This window comes from Onychostoma macrolepis, chromosome 02 (genome assembly GCF_012432095.1).
Source record: "Onychostoma macrolepis isolate SWU-2019 chromosome 02, ASM1243209v1, whole genome shotgun sequence".
Taxonomy (NCBI): Eukaryota; Metazoa; Chordata; class Actinopteri; order Cypriniformes; family Cyprinidae; genus Onychostoma; species Onychostoma macrolepis.
In genome coordinates, this window is record NC_081156.1 from 21,438,405 (window position 1) to 21,461,622 (window position 23,218).

The window sequence follows — 23,218 nt, forward strand, 5'->3', positions numbered from 1 at the left end:
CATCAGCATGCACACAGCATGCACACAGCTGGCCCCCACACAACCTTAACCCTCAGAGACAAAAACACAGCCCAGAACAACTGCAGCCACTCAATTACATTAATATCACAAATTGGAGTCAGGAGGAACAGATAGCCATAGAAGATGAATATCCACTTTTCACTGAGTTTAAATGGAATTGTTCAGTGTCATGCAAATTAGACTACTTTGTCCTATTTAAAATTGGAGGAATATGCTACAAGGAAGCAATGCGATTCAAAAAATACTAAATACATAACATGATATGTTCACAATCCATTAAGATGAATCCCAAGGTCTAGTATTTACTCAATGGCATTTTTCTTCACCGCCAATATAAAGTGAATGGATAAGTGCTCTTACAAATAGCCAACTCAAGGGAAAAACATTTACTAGGAAGGAAAATAGAAAAAGGCCAGATTCAAGCTGATGTTTCATATTATAAGTTGGGTTAGAGGCTAATTGAACAGACTATTGTACAGGCCTCCTGACACATTTGTTCTGCATTTGCATCATTTTATCTGACAGACACACAGGGCCATTAAAATAGTGCAATATTAAAACAGATCATCAAAACGAACAAAGAAAATGGGGAGAAAATTACAAAACAATAAAAAATGATGTACAGCTAATACAGATAGATGGATAGATGGATGGATGGATGGATGGATGAAAAAAAAAAGAATGAATAAATGAATACTTCAAAACAAAGAAATTGTAAAAAAACCAAAAACTGCTGTATATTAAAACTGAGACTTTTGAAATGAAGGTCAAAGGAAAAAAGCAAACAGTAGCACAATGGAACTGCCACCAACAGAACCCATCGTTCCCTCCCAACATACCGCTCCATTATATCTGGGCAACAGCCTAAAACGACAGCACTGATTACCAATACTGACCCTGAATAGCCAGTCACCTCTCTGCTCTGAGCGCAGACAGCGCAGGGACTGCTGAGCACATAATCTTGATTAAGCAGAGCTGGCAGACTTCAGCTCTCGGGTGAACTCAACAGTTCTCAGATCAGTCTCAGCAGGGGTTGTTTTCATGTTGTGGCAGATGCTTTCCCAGCAAGGTCAACTGCTATGCTGAGAGAGACAGATGAAACATAAAACTGAGACAGAAAGGGAAAAAGTTTCAGCTGAAACCGTTATTATTTTTTTATCTCAAAGTACACCATTACTGTCTCAGCAGTATTATAGGCAATAGATCTAATAGAGCTCAATCTGACCAAGCGACGAGACATCAGCAACCAGCATTACCGTGCTGTGTCAAGAGTAAGGGCTGAGGAAAAAAACTTACACACTGTGCTCACTGTTTTCTTGAAAGCAAAGTAAATAATCTCATTTCATTTTCTTAATTTTTACATAAAATGTCATTTTGACTATGTGGATCAAGTCAAACTTTTCACCCTGTTGCCCACATTATTATAACAAAAATGATAATACTGTACACATATTTCTTTGGGAAATTCTTTTGGGATATGTGTGTATAAATAACTACAAAGCAGCATTTAGCCCCAAACTAGCTATTAATAGCTTGTATATTGTTTGCAATCTCCATGCCATTGGCCATTGTTTAAATTTCTACAATATCAGCTATATAATTAACAAAAAAAAAAAAAAAAGAAAGAAATAGAAACAGCTCACATATATTTCAAAAATATATATTTTTGAAATATAAAAATAAGTGTTTTCAGTATTTTTTTGTAATTTACAAACCATACCCTACAAACTATATATATATTTTATTATATTAATATTAATTTTTGATTAGTAATATGCGTTTGCTAAGAAATTAAGTTATACAGCTTTAAAGGCGATTTTCTTAATATTTATATTTTCTTGCACCCTCAGATTCCAGATTTTCAATAGTTATATCTCACCCAAATATTGTCCTATCATAACAAACCATACTGTACATCAATGCAAAGCTTATTTATTCAGCTTTCAGATGATGTATAAATCTCAATTTTGAAAAATTGACCATTATGACTGGTTTTGTGGTCCACTATGTACAGTATAGTTTGTACGGTATGGTTTGTAAGTAAAAAAAAATTAAAACACTCCTTAAAGTAGGAACTTTAGCTTTTCCCATCCAGGTGCTGACCAGTCTCAATCCTACTTAGCTTCAGTGTGTAAAATAAAAAGTTTATGTGTATGTGTATCCCAAATGACGCTCTTTGCGCTGAAGAGAGATAAACCTTAATAGCTCCACACTAACTCCAGAAGGCAAGAAAGCTCTTCGTTCAACAGATTTATTTATGTATGGATCTGTGCCGATGCGCTCTGTGCCTCTCTACAGATCACATGACATGCATTCAGGGACTTTGATTCCGACTGGAGGAATGAAACTTTAAATGTTCATCATAAAAGACAGAGAGGCTATAGACTGGGAAATTATCTCCTGTGTGAGCTCACATCTAAGAGGGGGGAAAAAATCAATGGAATCAAAGGGAAAAAGAAAATTAAATGTTCTCCTTCTATATTATTTCATAAGCCTTCTTGACAAGGCAGAAATAGTGAACGTTACACTTAAAAATTCACCATATACTGTAGGTTATGTGTACTCAGATTAGATTCTCTTTCAGTTCAGTTTGTAACACAAGCTTTTAGTTACTTATTTAGAGCATGAATATCTACTGTACGACAGCTTAAATAGCGGAACGCTGTGATCTCGACTTCACTCGATCTGAGCTTGGCAATGATGATAATGTTTGTGCACAGTCCAGTCTCAGTTTTAACATAGGATGGGTTGGAAATCTGTAAAAATCACTAAAAGTATACGGAAACTAGACATGAATATTTAAATTCTGAACATTTAAAAACAACCCGAATTCCGGAAATTTTGGGACATTTTTTAAAATTTGAATAAAATGAAAACTAAAAGACTTTCAAATCACATGAGCCAATATTTTATTCACAATAGAACATAGATAACATAACAAATGTTTAAACTGATAAATTTTACAATTTTATGCACAAAATGAGCTTATTTCAAATTTGATGCCTGCTACAGGTCTCAAAATAGTTGGGATGGGGGCATGTTTACCATGGTGTAGCATCTCCTCTTCTTTTCAAAACAGTTTGAAGACCTCTGGGCATCGAGGTTATGAGTTTCTGGAGTTTTGGTGTTGGAATTTGATCCCATTCTTGCCTGACATAGGTTTCCAGTTGCTGAAGAGTTCGTGGTCGTCTTTGACGTATTGTTCGTTTAATGATGCACCAAATGTTTTGCATTGTCCTGCTTAAATAGACGTCGGTAGTACTACTGGCTTTTGAACTGAACTCTGAACTGAACTCTGATGACGCGCTGGAAGGTCTCCTTCCTCTTTAGGCCGGAGTACACGGCGTCCGTGATTTCCAACAAGAATGTCAAATTTGGACTCGTCTGACCATAGAACACTTTTCCACTTAGAAACAGTCCATTTTAAATGAGCCTTGGCCCACAGGACACGACGGTGCTTCTGGACCATGTTCACATATAGCTTCCTTTTTGCATGATAGAGCTTTAGTTGGCATCTGCAGTTGGCACGGCAGATTGTGTTTACCGACAGTGGTTTCTGGAAGTATTCTTGGGCCCATTTAGTAATGTCAATGACAGAATCATGCCGATGAGTGATGCAGTGTCGTCTGAGGGCCCAAAGACCACGGGCATCCAACAAAGGTCTTCGGCCTTGTCCCTTACTCACAGAGACTTCTCCAGTTTCTCTGAATCTTTTGATGATGTTATGCACTGTAGAGATGAGATTTGCAAAGCCTTTGCAATTTGACGTTGAGGAACGTTGTTTTTAAAGTATTCCACAATCTTTTTATGCACTCTTTCACAGATTGGAGAGCCTCTGCCCATCTTTACTTCTGAGAGACTCTGCCTCTCTAAGACATCCCTTTTATAGCTAATCATGTTACAGACCTGATGTCAATTAACTTAATTAGTTGCTAGATGTTCTCCCAGCTGAATCAAAGTAATAGAGAAGACACATTTTTAATTTGATATTCAATGAAAGAAGACTTGCATTTTTGATATTCTTCCTAAGAAAAGGAAGATTTCATCTGCCTTCGGTAGAATATGTGGTCAAGGGAAGTTTATTTTGATAGCAATGTCCAAAGCACTGGTGTTGTACTATTAAATTTAAATAAAATAAAACAAAAATTATATTATGAAAATATAAGAATATACAGTCATGGTCAAAAATGCACCCTTGGTAAATATGATCAAAGAAGGCTGTGGAAATTAATCTACATGGTTAATACTTTTGATATTTTATTTTAAAAATTCACAAAAATCTAAACTTTCATTAGATAATAAGAATTTAAAATGGGTGGAAATATCATTATGAAATAAATGTTTTTCTCTAATACACGTTGGACACAATTATTGGTACCCCTAGAAATTCTTTTGAGTAAAATATCTCTGAAGTATATTCCCATTCATATTCACAATTTTGAGCACTCCAGGGTGATTATGAACATGAAATTATCCAGCCATGGATTCCTGTTTCACAGAAATACAAATAGGAGGCAAAACAAAGCCCAAATTCCCTTAATCATCCATCACAATGAGAAAAACCAAAGAATATATTTCTGATGTACAGCAAAAGATAATTGAGCTTCACAAATAAGTGAAGTGGCTTTAAGAAAAGAGGTAGAGCAGTGGCAATTCCCATTTCCACCATCAGGGCAATAATTAAGAATTTCCAATCAACATAAAATGTTACGAAACTGCCTGGAAGAGGACGTGTGTCTATATCGTCCTAATGCATGGAGAGAAGGAGAGTTTGAGTGGCTAAAGACTCTCCAAGGACCACAGCTGGAGAATTGCAGAAAACAGTTGAGTCTCGGGGTCAGAAAACCTTAAAAAAAAAATTGTTAAACGGCACCTACATCACCACGTTGTTTGGGAGGGTTTCAAGAAAAATTCTCCTCGCTCATCCAAAAACAAACTCCAGCATATTCAGTTATCAGACATGACTGGAACTTCAAATGGGACTGGCTTCTATGGTCAGATGAAACTAAAAATGAGCTTTTTAGCAGCAAACACTCAAGATGGGTTTGGTGAACACAGGGATAAAAAGTACCCCATGTGTACAATGAAATATACTGCTGTATTTTTGATGTTGTGGGCCTATATTTCTGCTGGAGGTCCTGGACATCTTGTTTAGACACATGGCATCATGGATTCTATCAAATACCAACAGATAAAAAATCAATAAGTGACTGACTCTGTTAGAAATCTTATAATGGGCCATGTTCGGATCTTCCAACTGTACAATAATCCAAACACAAACCTCAAAAACACCACAAAAATGGGTCACTGAGCACAAAACCAAGCTTCTGCTATGGCCATTCCAGTCCTCTGACCTGAACCCTATAGAAAATGAGTGGAGTGAACTGAAGAGAAGAAGCACCAACATGGAGCTGGGAATCTAAAGGGTCTGGAGTGATTCTGGATGAAGGAATGGTCTCTGATCTCTTGTCAGGTCTTCTCTAAGCTCATCAGGCATTATAGGAGAAAATTTAGAGCTGTTAAACCTATAATAAATATTATAGGTGAATAAAAGGGTGCTGTTAATTGTGGCCAATGTGTATTAGAGAAAAACATTTATTTCATAATGATATTTCCCAATGAAAGGTTAGATTTTTGTGATTTTTTTAAATAAAAGATCAAAAGGATTAACAATGCAGATACATTTTCACAGCTTTCTTTGATCATATTTACCAAGGGTGCCGATATTTTTGGCCATGACTATGTCATTTTACATGATCGGTAGTACTGAATGCAGTCTCTTTGACTGATGCTGTATGCAGCTGTTTTCAAACACTTACACGTGTAAAACCATGTGCACTGTGAAGAATGCTCTTGGCAATGCAGCTGCAAGCAGGAGCAGTCAAATGCACATATATTATGTAAACAAAGTGTGTTTTTCTTAAGTGAACATAAACTGGCAGAGGAAAAATAAAATATCAGATTTGTGCATTGGACCATACAGTGTAAATACAGCCGAACATACCTGCCTCTATCTGTTACTGTATAATGTATGCCATTAATATTCATCAACCAATAACACTGACAAGAATGCTGAATGGGATCAGTAAGATTTTTCATGTTTTTTTTAAATGGAGTCTCTTATGTTCATCAAGGCTGTATTTATTTGATCAAAAATACAGAAAAAACAGTAATATTGTGAAATATTATTGCAATTTCAAAAATTGGTATCTTATTTTAATATACTTTAAAATATAATTTATTTCTGTGACGCAGTGCTGAATTATCATCAGCCACTACTCCAGTCTTCAGTGTCGCATGATCCTTCAGAAATCATTCTAATATGCTGATTTATTATCAGTGTTGAAACTGTTGTCCTGCTTAATATTTTTTTGGAACCTTCAGGATTCTTTGATTAATAAAAAGTTAAAAAGAACAGCATTTGTTCAAAATAGAAATCTTTTCTAACAATATATTAATATATTATTATTATTAGTGAGCAGTGAGTGGTCAGATTTATTTGACTAAAAATACTGTAAAATAGAAATATTGTGAAATATTATTACAATAATAAAAAAATAAAAAAAAAAAAAAACAGACAAACATACATATTTTAATGCAATTTAATCCTGTGATGGCAAAAATTATTATTTTTTTTTGTAGACTTTACTTCAGTCTTCAGTGTCACATGATCCTTCAAAAACTATTCTAATATGCTAATTTGATGCTCAAGAAATATTTCTTGTTAACATTAAAGGGGTCATATGATGTTGCCAAAAAGAACATTATTTGGTGCATTTGGTGTAATGCAATGTGTTTACGTGGTTTAAGGTTAAAAAAACACATTATTTTCCACAACTGTACATTATTGATTTTTACAAAGTTCTAAGAAGCGAGGTGTGCTCTGATTTGCCAGGTATCCAGTGCGTTGTGATTGGCCGAATACCTCAAAGGTGTGACGGAAATGTTATGCCCCTTACCGTATTGTGATTGCGTGTCCCGGTGCGATGAGACAAAAACAATAAAACCCATTATAAACAAGGCATTTGTTGCATCCAGTGAGGGCATAATTACTGGTTAAGATGTGCCTGAATAGCGAATCCGTATTCGGAAAGGCACGGAAAATGAATAATGCATTCTACAGAGCCACAAAAGGGACATGGTTAGCCGCTTGCTAGTAGTAGCCTGTTACATTACAGTACATACAATTTCACTTAACACATAAACAGAGAGAGGTAAGGAGAGATGACCGATAGGACTATGTCGAATGATTTGCAGATCCTGAGCACCACTGACCTTGTGAAATGTGTGGTAAGTAGTGCCGCTCCGTAGTAGATTAGGCTGCATGTGATCGCGAATCTCAAAAGTGAAAGTAAAAAGCAAACGCGCATTCATAAGTGATTTCAATGTCCCGCATATTAATAACGGCTCCCTGAAAGCACTGAAATATATTTTTCTCATGTATCTCGTATATATCGTATTTATTCCCTTTACAGTTGCCGTAGTACACATCATTACCTTTAGGAATACCGGATTCGGGCTTTCCCAACGAAACACAGCGTCTCCAGGACATGGCGCCGGCGGCTGCAACAAGCGAGAATAAAAATCACGCCCTCTTTCTTTGCGTATACATTTGGCCGGTGTTATGCAAATCTTCCCACACAGTGACGTAGACGTGGGGGCGTGTTTAAATGAGCCATTTTAGGAGGGCGTGGACGAGTCTTAACTTTTACAAAGAATATCTCTTTGGGTATGAGACTTTAGTCTTTGCAACTTTAGGGATCTTATCTATGCACGAGCAGCTTGTAACACTCCAAAGAGAAAGGAAAACTTGAAATTGCATCATATGACCCCTTTAATGTTTAAAAAAGTTGTGCTACTTAATATTTTTGTGGAAATCTCATACCTTTTCACATTTTTTGGATGAAAAGAAAGTTCAAAAGAACAGCATTTATTGAAGTAGAAATATTTTGTAACATTATAAATATCTAATAATAATAATAATAATAAGATAAAAGATAAAAAAAAACAACAACTTAATTTTGGTTCTACTGCATGTTGTATTTTGTTTTGCTTTTAACGGTTAAAATGCATGGATATAAGATTTAAATAAAGGAGTGCTGTATATTCACTGAAAAATCAGCATTTCTATAATCCGAACAATATTCAATTGACTGAATCATAGATTGCCTGTCTTCAACACTAGCTAACAGACAGTGCTGACAGTGCAGTGTAGGAGTGTCTGAGATCTGTAGTGGCCATGGGAACTGGGGCCAGTTGCATAAACTTAGTCACCATGTTAAGACTGTGCCTTAAGAACTTGTTTGACCAAATAGCAGTTGCCAAGGGGTAATCAGTCTTACTTTTTCCAATACAAATAAGACATATCTACCTTTCATTAACTGAATTAAAAAAGTTATGACCAGTCTTGAAGAAAAAAAATTAGACTCACAACAGAAGATTAGATACAACGCGTCCATGTCAAACTCCGCCAAGCGTCCCTCTCCCTCCTCACGGATCTACCAAGCTGGCAGCCGTTAAACTGAAAATCTTAGAAATTGCATCTAATCTCATTAGAATGACAGCATACAATACTGCACTCACCCCGACACCAGAACCACAGACAGCACAAAACAATGACACAAACACAACAGGAAGAAAGCCTGCTGTTGCCAAGTGAGTGACATGCAATAACATGTTCAGCTGTTTCCCTGTTGGCTCAACAGAAGCTTGAACATCCAATCTGTCTGAGCTCGATTTTCACCCTCTGCAAACAAATAGTGAAAAAAAAAAGGCTGTTATTCACTCTCACTCCTTATTTATCCCCACATGAGCAAGAGGTAGGCAGGTGGAGGAAAAGAACAGAGCAGGAAATGACACGCTGATAGGCCGCTGTGATGACACGGCATCTAAAAGGTCAGCGGTGACGGCAGTGCCACATCATAAATATCCCACATCCCCAAATGCCCTTAGGATCTATCAATCCTGTATGTTAAATGCATAACTGAAAAACATGAACTTTAATATCACACATTAAATCCTGCAGAGGTTTGGATCGATTCCTGAATTTTGGCTTTGTTACAAATACCAGCCTTTGATATCACTGTATCCATACTTATAAAATAAACAGCTTTAGGCAACTGATGAAATTAAACTAGGAATATCTATACATCAATAATCTGTGAATAATTTTGTAATTTTAAGTGTTAATGCATTACGTTTCTTGTAAAAGTTGTGTGTTTTTACACTAATTATCTGGTAAGTATATCAGACAGGATGGTCTTTCTGCATAATACATGTCAAAGCTTGAATCTCATACATTATGAAGGAAGTATTAGCATAATATTATCATTAATACAGACTTAAAATTTTCTTGTAGATACATGAAACATGAGGTAAAATGCCATTCAGGGCTCAAAGAGAGTAATTTGTACATGGACATCTGTAAAAAACATCAAACTGAGTTATGCTAACACAACTCGTCAAACGAACTGAAGCCCATCATGTTGCATTATTGAGCACAGGTTTACAGTCCGCATATTAACTTGTCTCTTTTTCCGTGCATCTGGGAAGTTGTCCAGTGAACACGATCTGCATGATGGGAGGCAGGGAAACATTGGCGTGTGTCCCTGGCGAACCCTACTGAGACACAGTCCTCGTCCTACCCAGCGCAGAGCTATCATAACCAGACATGGCAACAATCAGCTTGTGAAGTACGAGGAGGCGGCTAGAGGCCCCCTATGTGCGGTGAAAGAGAGTTGGAGGATGTCTGACGGTTGTGAAAGAAAGAACAGGCAGGCGTGAGTATTTATTACATTCAAGAGGAACCATTTTGAGACTGAATAATGAATCATGCCCTATAGGTTTAAATGATACTGTCGGAAATAAACCTTAATGCATTTGATTATATAAATTCAACATGAAGCTGCATTCAGGAGACACTATTTATCCATCTTTAAATGTATGAACTGCTGTTCAAATGTTTGAGGTCAGTATTTTTTTAAAGAAATTATCAAGTAGACTTATTTATTTTATTTTTATTTTATTCTTTCTTTTTATACATTTTTAGAATTAGTATTATTGCTCCTGTTATTGGACTTTATTTATTTAATTGTTTTCTGGTTTAACGCTTCATTAAAACAGAAAAATGTGAGATCATGTGAGATTAAAGACCAGAGTAATGGCTGCTGAAATTTCAGCTTTGCTTTTTATGTTTTAAAATATATTAAAATAAAAACATTGATCAATTAGCATGCATATAAAACATTATTTTAATTTGTAATATTTTTTTTCCCACAATATTAATGTATTTTTTTTTACTGTATTTTTGATCAAATTAATGCAGCCTTGGTGAGCAGAAGAATGTTCAAAAACATAAAAAATAAAAAATAAATCTTAGACCCCAAACATTTGAATAGATAAAAATATTTATCAAAACTATATTTGCACAATCATTGTCTAAATGACCATTTACAGATTAATGTATGTTTAGGGTCACCAGATCCCACTCAGACACTTTTAAACACAGGACATGCTGCTGTGCTCAAAAACTGCCCAAAGAATTAAAAATAGCCAAAATGTCCATCTGCATATTAGTCAAATAACTCAAAAATAGCATTGCAGCCCTTTAATATGGTAGCTGGCAGATATTCAAATAGGCTAAATATATACATATCTTTAATTGCACAAAAGAGTTCATACAAAAGAGTTGTAAGGACTATGCTAACAATGAGAACATTGCTCCCAGCAGGTGATCTGAAGTACAGCAGTAATTGTTCTCACAGAGTTTGTCTGAGATCCTCTATAAAACATGCCTGATTAAAAACAGTACAAATCTAAAGATAAAAGATTTACAGATAATAAAATATTACGCAACTTTTCCATGTTGGCATCTGCCTAGCTTTTTCAAAGTGACAGGTACACACACCATTTGCCTAGACACACAGCCTTTAATTATTTGCATTTAGCATTGTATATTAGATTTTTGGTGTTGTTATCCACCAGTTGAGAACCACTGGACTAGTCTAGTTTGTCAATAGTCAAACTCTCTATTAAACAGCTAGTTGGTGAATCCTAAGAGTACCACAAAATGTCTTGCCTTCATGTATCTTCTAGGATGCTTAAGGTGAATAAAAACCTGATTTAGACACAAACAAACTACATTAAACTTAAGTCACTGTGTCAAACCTCTTGAGGTGGTCAGATGTGAGAAGAACTGAGCTAAGAAAGAGGATTGTCCCACCGCTACACCCTTCCAAACCCAGCAATACAACACCCTCGGGACTTGGCAGCATTTATCTGGCAGCCCAAAGATCTGAGGAATTAGCACGTCTCCCCCCAGTCCTTGGTAAAACGGCCTCACTTAAAATCATTTAACACTCTAGTGAGCATGATACATGAAGTACTCCCAACTGTCATCCTGTGGAAAGTGTGAGAGTGGAAGAGGAAAAGACAAACCGGGAGGGAGGGCGAGACGAAAGAGTCCTTATTGACCTGCCTTAAATGGTTTTTATTTTTTCAGCACCTGTCACGTTGTATTGTGTTCACATTATACAGTGTGTTTTCTAGAGGGTGATATTGATGAGGAATGACTTGACATACTGTAGGCAGAAAACCTGGCTGAACTCAGTGTCTGTCCTTTGAATTAAGTGGATGAGATACAGTGAGATTCAAACTATTTCAGTTTAACAGCAAGCAGCAGAGGTCATGGCAATGATGCATTGTCCTCATAAGATGCACTGATCTGTAACCTTCGCTGCTTAAACAAAGGAGTCAGCATGGCAGCCTTTCTGTAGAAATGAAAATCGTATGTGAACGTGAATGTTTAAAGGGGAAATCTATTGCCATAAAGGGCAATTTTAAATCATGCTGACTCAAACGCAAGAAAAAAGAAATAAAGGTTTCTATACACTTCCAGTTCCTTAATAATGTGATAAAAATGAGGATTGTCATTAAAATGCAGTGCCTGAGGAATTTAATAAAAACCGATTTTCATAAAGTTGTGATTTTATAAAATTTTTCATTAAAAAAAGTAATCATTTACACACCCTTATACTGTTACAAAACTCTATGAGTTTCTTTCTTCGGTCAAAAACAAGATATTTTAAAGAACTGCTTTTGTCTATACAATGAAAGTCAGTAGGGTCGGGTCCTGTGATGTTTTAACATTTAAAAAATTAAATTAAATAAAAATATTTAGTGTTCCACAAAAGAAAAAATTCATACGCGTTTAGAGCTACACAAGAGTGAGTGCATGATGACAAAATTTTCATTTTTGGGAGAACAGCACAATTTGGTCAATTTTGGTGTGCTTTCAAAAGAGAATAAATCTTTTTATAGAAAGAAAAAGTTGAAAAAAAAAATGGATATAGCTATTTAAAAAAAAAAAAGCCAAACAGGCCAGAAAGTTGTTTTTTACATGTTAAATAAAAAAAATAAAAAAAAGATTTTTCCAGTTGAATAAAAGATTCTAAAGAGAGATTGCCAAGGGTTCAAGCACTTTAGCAACAACATGATCAGAATCAGACATCTGAACACGTCCGCAACAGACTGTACAGATTTCATTTTAGATGTCTTGAATAATTAATTATAAGGTAACTGTTTGAAATAGACTTTCTTCAGCTGAAATACAGAAGAAAATGGCACTCTGACAATTTCAATGTGTCATGTATTGTGTTATCACAGTATTATAAACACAATGGATAATGATCAGTATTGACATAGCCCTCAATCAAAAGTGAATTAAAGAACATTTTTAAACGGCACTTCAAATCAAAATGGAGAGAAACGTATGTAGTTCTTTCAAAATCGATAGTGTCTTGTTGTTTGTGTCTCCTAACGGTTTAAACAGGTACCCTGGATGTACAGTACCATCTACGCCAACATACAGAAATGCCCTCGTTTAGCAAACAGCTTGTACTGAGAAATGAGCAAAACACTGGCCCTATAGCTCATTTTGTTCAGATACACTGAGCTGAGCGAGGAAATTTCATGTTACTGCTTGCGTAATGAAAACGCAGAGTGCTTAATGTCACTGTTGAGCGTGTATGCGCAGATGGTGTGTGTTCCTCACTGCTCAGCTCTGACAGCGCAAATAACTAGCTACACATTTTACATTTTTGATGAGACCCTCTCAACACACTTTGGCAGCACTGCTTGAGCAAACAAAACAGACGTGCAAACAACTTCTTTCCATGAATGTTAGCATAAGTTTTTTAGGGTATCTCTGAAGGCCTGACTTAACAAGTGTTGAGTCAGAAGAAGAGATCTGTTTGATACGAGCTTCAAAGGCTACAATGAGTTCAAGTTTTACAGAAAACATCAAAAGTGTGCAAAATGGAAGGATTTTTTTAAGTAAGTTATAAATAATTTCAATAAATTTTTAAATAAACATATGACTATAACACATCAAGTAAATAATATAAATAGCATATGCACACCTCAGTGTCGTTATTGTTAACTTAAACTGTTAAAAATCTTTTTCAAAAGCTAAAATAATTTAAAAAAATTTAATTAGAAATGAAAAACAAAAATGAGAAATATTATTATAAAAATCAAACAAAGATAAATAGAAACATTAAAAAAAAGCACTATGAAAAGTTTGGTTAAGAGTAGACAGCACAATTTAATTGGTAATTTAATGTACAGTAATTAATTTAATTAAAAAAAACATGCATTGTAGTTACCTGTCAAGGTTTAAAATGATCACTTTTGCTGAATTATAGAGATGCTAAAAATGCAATGCAAAGGTTAAAGCGAATTACATTTTTTAATTATTAAATTGAACAAAAGGACAATAAAATTATTTCAAATAACTGCTATTCTTTTGAACTCTTAATTCATTATTTTAAGCCATTTTAGGAATAAACAACATTTCAAAATCTTAAAATGAGAACCTGTTATTTTAAATTGTAATAATATTTCACAATTTTACTGTTTTTATTGTGTTTTTGATCAAATAAATGCAGGCTGGGTGAGCATTAAAGAATAAAAAGATTTTTAAAATTTTACCAAATCCTAACTATTGGGCGGTTGTGTATACAGTATTTTACCTCCTTGGTTCAGACCAACATTTCAAAAGTAGTGCAGAGGAAATGCAAGTCAACCTCAGCTATAGAGCAAAATGGATTTCTGTGGATGGCAAGCCAGTGATATACTTACTGTATGTTCAATTATATGTAAATAAATCATATTGACTTAAAAAATGTTTAACTATTCAACAGTTCTCAACATAATTGACTTATTTTGACATTCTCATCTGGGGGCTTTTTTTCAGCAAATATAGATGTTTGATGTTTATTGTGATTAATTTACTAACTAATCAGCATATCCTGCAATTAATTTGATTGCAATTTGTAATCGATTGACAGCGCTAGCTAAAATCATTCAGTCTGCAGTAATCTATAAAGCCGAGTCTGAAGAAGATCCAATTGCTTTGCATTTTAAAACAACTTCAACTGTCACATGGATAGTAAAGATTGCACTTTAAAACAGTAGTTGTATTGTCTCTGTTCAGTGGTTTTAAATCTCAAAGATAAAAAGTTCATAAGATGAACATCAATCTGCCACATATTTAACCTGCATTTAGTGATGTGATGCCTCTAAGAAAAGGAAGGTAACCTTAGCCCAGAGTTCAGCCGATGCTCCATCCATTACAGACACTTTGCCCTGGTTTGCTACTCCACAGATAGATCTCACAGCGCTCGCTGCTCGACAGGTCACATCATTACTCTGCAAACTTTGAAGATGGATAGCTGCAAACTTTTGATCGCTCTCATTAACCCAAACAACCGACCTAGGCAGACAACAATGTGGCAAGCAGGTTAATGATTTCTCATGGCCTTGAACATCTCCGCCGCCCCTTCAGGGTCACTCCACAGATAGAACAACAGACTGATGAAAGAGGGGGAGGCGGAAGAGCAGCAAAACTTCCAGCTGTTTACACAAATGCTTCGATTGCTTGGTCCAAATCAGAGTTCAATCCTAACCACCTCCCCCTAATCCCCACAGGTTGCTTTTCTTGAAGCATTCTCGGCCAGATGTTGGAGGAGATATCAACAGCCCTGTCTGTATTATTGGAACAAGCCTCCAAATGTATATTAGCAAATAATGATATAACCAAATAAGCACCCAACAACAAAACAAATTTCTGATAGTAAATCTGTTGATGTTAACCAGCCAAAGAGTCAATCAAAATATTAATTAATAAGCTGTTTCTACACAAAAGCATGCCAAAACATCTCCTCCATTGATTTCCATTCAAACACAACACACTCTAGGCTCCCTATTTCCAGTCACTGTTTTTAAGTTAACCTTGACAGCATCCACTATGGTAGAGGTTTTAATATTTAGCTCCGAACTGTAATATGTTGTCATCAATGTAAGTACCACAGTGAATAGACGTACTAGAGCAGTGGTCCCCGACCACGTTCATGGAGGCCCCCCAACACTGCACATTTTGCATCTCTCCTTTGTCTGACACACCCATTTCAGGTCTTGGAGTCTCTACTAATGAGCTGATGATCTGAATCAGGTGTGTTTGATTAAGGAGACATGGAAAACATGCAGTGTTGGGGGGCCTCCAGGATCGTGGTTGGGAACCACTGTACTAGAGGTAGCTGTTTTCCACTGAAGCTAGATAACATCTCTGGAGCAGAAGGTGAACTTCATGGTTTGGAATGAAGAAGACGTTTTTTTTTTTCGACCATTTTTTGTGATTTCTTGATGTGAAAACAGCTTTCACAGCAACCAACCAAACAAACTGATATCCTCTGGAAAATCCAGATGGTTGTTTCGGAATATGGTTTCTAGTTGGTCATTAGCTGGTCAAGCTGTCCATGTTGGACCAACAACAAACCAGCTAGCAGCTTAAGATGGTAAAGTTGGTTTTCCAAACTTGATGGTTGTCAGTCAGTTTGGACCAATTAATGCCTACCTCAGATTTACTAATAACCATCTTAGACCAGCTATAAACCATTATATATCCTGTTTGAAAAATACAGATTCCCTATCAGGGATCATATGGACTGTTAAAGGGATAGTTCACTCAAAAATGAAAATTCTGTCATTAATTACTCACCCTCATGTCATTCCAAACCTGTAAGTCCTTCGTTCATCACAAATTAAGATATTTTGATGAAATCTGAGAGCTTTCAGATGCTGCATAACACGTTCAAGGCCCACAAACGCAGTAATGACATTGTTAAAATAGTCCATGTGACATAAGTGGTTCAGTAACTAATGAGAGAATTTTCATTTTTGGGTGAATTGTCTCTTTAAAAGCTGTAGTGTGAAAGTGTCCTACACAAGCACACATATACACACACAAACCTGGTTGATGATATAGATCCCATAGTCGATCTTCTGTCTGCGCAGGACTGGGTGCAGGTAGTGAAGCCAATATTTAAGGTGGTTGTCTCGGTGTCTGAACGGGATGATAATGGCCACCTTTTGTTTTGGCCGGCAGTCCGGAGGAGTGTATTTCCCCCCTTCTGTCACATTAGGGTTCTCTCTCTGCACCCGTTCGAGGGTTATGAGGGAGCTGAATTCGATGAGGAGACGTCCCACTGCAGAGCAGAAAAGAGGTGCGAGCTTTATGAGAAGTATCAACAGCATTGCTTCAAGCAGAGTGAATTTGAGAATTGTTATTACAGTTAGATCATTACAATAACAATACAATCACCACTAGCTGTCTGTCCAGCAGAGGGAGCGCAAAACATTTCTTTGAGTCCTCTTCATTGATCCACAGATCTTAAGTTGAGACAACCAATCAATAAAGCAGACTAAGGCTTGATTACATGTTCACACAAAGACTTTGAACGAGTCTTAGCAGTAAAAGATTTTGCAACTACACCTAGCCACAATCTAATCCCTACTTGCTGGTGAACTGACGTAGTTTTGGCCGCAGGGACTTCTACAACACTCATTAGCGAAGGAGTCTGTGCTGCTACTGAATATGTATGGAGGGACATTTTTAGGTAACAGCATGATGTTTTCTCATCTGATCATACAGATTCAGTCTGTCTAGAAAAATCTAATGCATAACAAACCAGCTACCATTACTGAATCAAATATGGTAATGAAGGAAAATATTAGATAAACAATTCTAGATTAGATACAAGTGTGCTAACTTTTAAGGGCGATTGCATTTCTTTTATCAAGCAAGCCTTTTCCATTATCTGTAAATCAGCAAACGGTTCTTAAACTGGGGTCAGTAAAGGATTTCATGTGGTCTGCGAGTTGATTGGCTAATAGCTGAGGGCAGAAAATAAAGCTAAATTGACCAAATAATTAAACTTGGCAAGAAACAGTGAGTGCATTTACATGCACCCTCTTAATGCAATTATTATGAGATTTTGGCAATATTGCAATTAAACTTTACCTCATGTAAATACTTCGCAATACTTCGATTTAAATAATGCGATAAAGCTCATAATCACAGCAAGCATAATCGTATTAACATAGGTGGCGTACGCTGATTTTAACTGAAATATACAGGCATGTAAACACTTTAATCGCAGTATTGCCGCTCTGACCAAAGTGTGCATGCGCTTGTGACATACATGAATGATGCACACCTGCAATAATACGCAGACGAGAAACGATGGCGGGGAAGAAAGCATCACATTTCTGGGGAAAACACAACTCTCTGCCACCAGTCTCTGGTCCTTAACCTCATCCAGAAAGGGCGAGTAGAACACGACGGCAGCGTAAGCAAACGAATTGCCATCACATTTCTATGGCGCCGGAAAAGCATGGAATACCATACAAAAGTGCGTTAGACGAAAAATAACTTAAAACAGCGGCCAGTAACACACCTGCTCTTTCTGAGTCCATCATTTGTGCTGTGCAGTGGGGCATGTGAATAATGGCAGTAAAAAAATTAACCACAATTCTTAGCGAATAATAAGAATAATGGAAATTGCATGTAAATGGGAGTGAAGAGCTTTATACAACATAAGTCTCAACATAGTCAGTGATTTAGTTTTAACACTAAACTGAATCAGATGAAATCATAGCAATGACCAACAAATTTATTTGTGATGAAGTGTTTCTGTTGTGTCACTGAAGTTGTATGACACTTGTGAATACAACTAGATTGGTTCAGTTGGTTCGTTTCAGTTCATTAGCAAAAAGCAGCAGTCTAATTTCAATAAAATAATGAAACAGCAATCTAGCAAAATTCTGGAATGGTAAAAGTCAGGCTATTTCCTTGGGGTGCACAAAAAGTCAGTAACATATTGGTTAAAACATAAAACTGATTTAATAAAAAAAAGTAAAAAGTCGATGTTGGATATATATTGTCCCACATTATATTTTTAATTGTGATTCCCATGTTTATATCAAGATAATATTAACTGCCATTTAACACTGATTTAAAGTTAATCTGTAAAAATACTAATAATTTAATAACAGTTTAATGTAACATTTTTTTTAAGAAATTAATACTTTTATTCAGAAATGATGCATTAACTTGATCCAAAGCATCACTAAAGTCATCTGTATATTGTTTTTTTTTTCAGCACAAAATATTTCTATTTCAAATAGAAAAGCTATATAGATAAGCTAGATAAATTACATTTTTAAATGCATTAAAACAGAAAACAGTTCATTTAAATTGTAATAATATTTTACAATATTATTACTTTTACTGTATTTTGATCAAATAAATGCAACCTCGGTGAGACTTCTTTCTCTTTTTTTCATAAAAAAGGAAATAAAAATCTTTCCGACCTCAAAACCTTTGAATGGTGGTATAGTATCATGTATTTCATATACAAGTGCATACAGTGTAACTCTAAAGTATGGGTAGGTCACAGACAGCAGTTATAAAAGATCACACATCAAGCACCACTGTGAAATCTGACCCCTCGACACCTGGAAGTGATGGAAGTTTTAGTAATTGAGTTGACCTTGGCAGCAGCAGCTATTATTCAGGTACCGTCACATCAATTTAGATGTGAGGAACAGCAGCTTTGTGTAAACATCTCACAGCCTGCTACTCTATTTTGGGAGGCAGAGGACAGGTCCGGTTAAAAATACATTTATTGTTGATTGTATGCAAGGCCTATTGCTGCACCTGCGCCCGTTTCCCTATCAGCCACATTATTAAACTAAGCAGCAGCAGGTCAGCAGGGTACAGCACGGCTGTTTGCGGATGTAATTGAGACATTGTTCCTGTCCGGAGATAAAGGTACTTGCCCTTAGAGAACCTTCTGAATGCAAGATCAGTGTGTTTATTTCTAGCATTCATTCAATCAGATATGTTGACCGTGACAATTTCATAGTCAGATGTTTATAATGACATTACGCTTCTGTGGTGTTCTGCTATCATCATCCTGAGCTCACTCGGATTGTTTCCATAAATACGCTGTAATTGACCGCTCCTCATGGACACAGAGAGATAGAATGGAAGAAAAAAAGGGTTGCTGTGTCCACTTTTTATGAGATGCAGCCACCAACCTAATTACAAGCTCCTTCTTTCAATAAATCCGGTGTGTGGCGTCACCGTGTGCCGATCCCCTCTATCTCTCCAAAGGTCCCTTTGAAGTGATCTCTACAAAGGCTCATTGGATCCAGCTACTTCTAATTAGCAGTGTTATATGAGTAAGGCAAGCAGTCAAGTGGCATGCGTGGAAGGGAATGGAGAGAAAATGGTCTAGAGCGATGAATACCTTGCGATCTGAACACCTGCTCTCATACAGAGTGTTCCCTCCACTCTGATCGCAAATGACTGAGGCCATTGATAAGACTGGAGGAGGTAAACAATTGCCTCTGGTTTTTCCACCGCCTCGTCATAACATTCTTGTTGCAGCATGGTCTCAGCTTCAGTCAACACATCCAAAGATGCTCTTATGAATACTACATAAAAAAAAAAAAAATGAAGAGCTGAAGTAAACTATTTTCAATCACACTGACTGGCTACTATGTTAGTTCCCAGAGTCAGGGTGAAGAGATTTGTACAAGGATCAAAAGGTATGGGTTACAGTTTTTTCTTTTTTCTTTTTTCTTATGAATGTGAAAGTATCTGAATTTACTTGAAATTCATATTGTTTAAGAAATGCGATATATGTTTCGATATTTTCAGATACATTCAAATATATATTCAGATACTTTCATATTCTCAACAAAGTAATATTTAAATATGATACATAAGTAATTGTAAATAATAATAATACTGTACTATTTAAATATGATACATATGATACAGTACACACACACACACACACACACAGGGTTCCCACCATTTCATGAACACCAGATTCAAGGACTTTCAAGGACCTTTTAAAGCACCATTTATTTTATATCAAGCACCTATCAAATTCACACCCCAGCATATGTAGTGTCATGAAAGACCTTACAGTACATAACATTTCACTTACACTTAACATTTACATTAAAAATTTCAGAGTAATAATGTTTTGAACATGTAGGTTTCACCTGAGCAGTCGTGTTCAAAGGAATCCATTGAAGTCAATACTGGTAATATTCAAAATAAATTTCTAAAATATTGATAAAATATGTATCAAACTGGTTTTGCTGTAGTTCTTTTACAAAATTAAAATGTGAAAGAATTTCTCAATTTTTAAATTAATAAAAAGTGGTTAAATGTTGTAATAACACAGTAAAACCTGTTAGCATTAAAAATGTGCACATTCTCTCAATAGAGACGTTACTCTAATAAATAAACTCAAGTCAAAATTTTTTTGTAAATTACTTTTTATTGTAAATCTAATTTTTCATCATTGACCTAGAGCACTGATTCTCAAAGTGTGGTACGTGGGCTCCCTCTAGTGGTACACAGAGGAATCACTGAATTAAATATAAATTAATGTTAAAACACTTTTACAACGTTTGCAAGATGGCTGAATGATGCCTGTGTTCATTTTTTTTTTTGATCAAGTACTGTACATTTTTTACTTTACATTTAAGTACAACAATTTTTTGTATGAGTACAGTACAGTTTTTACTTAACTTTTAGGTACAGTAGGCTACATTTTAATTTAATCATTTAAGTTTTTTATTTACCTGTATGTAAGCACAGTGCAGTGTTCAAACTGTATTTACAATGTTTAAAGTGGCCGACAATAATAAATATTCTTATTAGGAATAAAACTGCCTCGTTTTTGAACCGTGCAGTGCAGTAGCTGAATAATTAGGCCTACTACGCTACTGTATTTTAATGTTGGTCATTATGGTGGTACTTGACGAGCCAAATATTTTCTGAGGTGGTACTTGGTGTAAAAGGTTTGAGAATCACTGACCAAGAGGAATGCAGCTGCTCAAAACTTCAGTATTTTTAAAAAATATTTCATGAACATTTTAAACCTTGTACATGTGCAAATCTGCAAATATATAAATAAAAACAAATGATATATATATATATATATATATATATATAAAGAAAATAAATAAAAAATAGTACTTTCTATTTGCTTTTAAACTGTAAACGCTTTTCACTAAGCTGTTTTTCCAATTTTTCAAGTTCTACATTTTCTTCTTAGCTCCATGTCGCAGTAAGTTTTGGGAGTTCATTTTTAGTCCATCTCCTATCCTGAAAAGTCTGTCTTGCTGAGATTGCCTAAAAGTGAGCTCCTAAAACTTAAATTCTGTAGATAAATTCTTCAAACAGTGGTACAAGAGGATGTGGTGCTGGTCCTTCAAGTGTCACTCTCAACTTATCTGTCTATAAAGCCTATAAAAAAATTTGTCTTCATGTACTGGTATTTCACAACACTTCAGCATGTTAGGGTAATTTTTAGGATTTTTTACCCAAGTAAAGTCTCTGAGAACCTGACACCTTGTAATTCTGGAGACTCCAGGTAGGTTGCAGTTCTGGAAAATGGTGGCGTTGGAGACTAAATGGTCCCTGATGGTTTTGCACCTATGATTGTTCACATTAATTCTTAATGCTTTTGCTGTTAACATGTGTCTTTTCTTCTCCACCTGTTTTTTTCTGGCCCCGCTGACCCAATGAGCATTTCGCTGACCAATGGTCATGCCTTAACTTTGCAATTTCTGTATTGCGTTAGTTTTGAATAATTTTTACTTTTCAGTCTGAGTTAGAAACATTTTTTTGTTCATTTTATCTGTAAAAGAAACCCTGCCTTTAATAATTTTGCACACCTGAATATAAGGAGTTTTTCACTTCCAGCCCTTCATGGACAATATATCACTTATAAATAAATACACAATTAATAGTAGTTATTAAGATTGATGTGTTTTGGAATTGGTAAAATGTGCTTGAAAAAAAAATAAAAATGACCAGAATATCAATGTGCCTAATAATTATGCACAAACTGTAAGATGTGCTCACTTTACACAGAGTGCGCGTGATCACGAAATCAAAAGTGAACAGCGAACACTCATTCAAATGCGATTTCAATACCCCACATATTGATAGCGGCTCCCTGAAGTGCGAAAATGATATACAATATTAGAATGTTTGCAGGAGCGGGACACACGTTGCGGGCGGTAATGGTCAGAAACTCAGCGGGAGAGGGCTTAAGAAAACTGTCCCGCACAGGGCTCTAGGCTGTGCATCAACACACACGCTAAGTTTTTTTTCGCGTTACCCCATCTCCACCCCCAATCATTAGTGCTGTTTCCTTCTTTGACAGCACATATAGGACAATTTTGAAATAGTGCCATAAACAAAATTTATTTCAAATTTAATTCAAGCACTTTCAAGGACCTATGTTTGTTTTCAAGTACTTTCCAGGCCTTGGATCCATTTGTCTGAAATTCAAGTACTTTCAAGAAGTGTGGGAAGCGTGGGAACCGTGCACACACAGTACACACACACACACACACACACACTTATGATTTATTTATTAATTATAATAGTTTAAAACAGTATTTTTTACTATATACTACATTACTAATACATATATACACAATCATTATTATTTAGCTTTCACTATGATTTGCAATATTGCTGATATTGATGAATGTATTACTGAAATATTATTATATTAATCTATTATTAGTTTTAATATTATTATTTACTATGATTTTCACTATTGTTGATTTCAAATATATGATTGAAATACTATCTTCACACACAGATCTTCGGTTTTTCCCAATTCCCAAACGTATAGAAAACAGCATTACCAAGATGGCCACCAAGGAACTGGCCTGTCTTAAAGGGACTTTGACTAAGTGCATCCAACACGTCATTATATAATATCAGCCAGGCCACCATGAGGGATAAGCCCAA

General features: G+C 35.7%; 1 protein-coding gene across 1 annotated transcript in view; it reads right to left on the bottom strand.

The window, feature by feature from the left end:
- b4galt2 (UDP-Gal:betaGlcNAc beta 1,4- galactosyltransferase, polypeptide 2) overlaps window positions 1-23,218 on the bottom strand; it is a 113,552-nt gene that overhangs the window by 47,166 nt on the left and 43,168 nt on the right. The window contains exon 3 of the mRNA XM_058745876.1: window positions 16,330-16,565. Coding sequence (XP_058601859.1) covers window positions 16,330-16,565 — 236 coding nt within the window. The remainder of the gene's footprint in view (window positions 1-16,329; window positions 16,566-23,218) is intronic.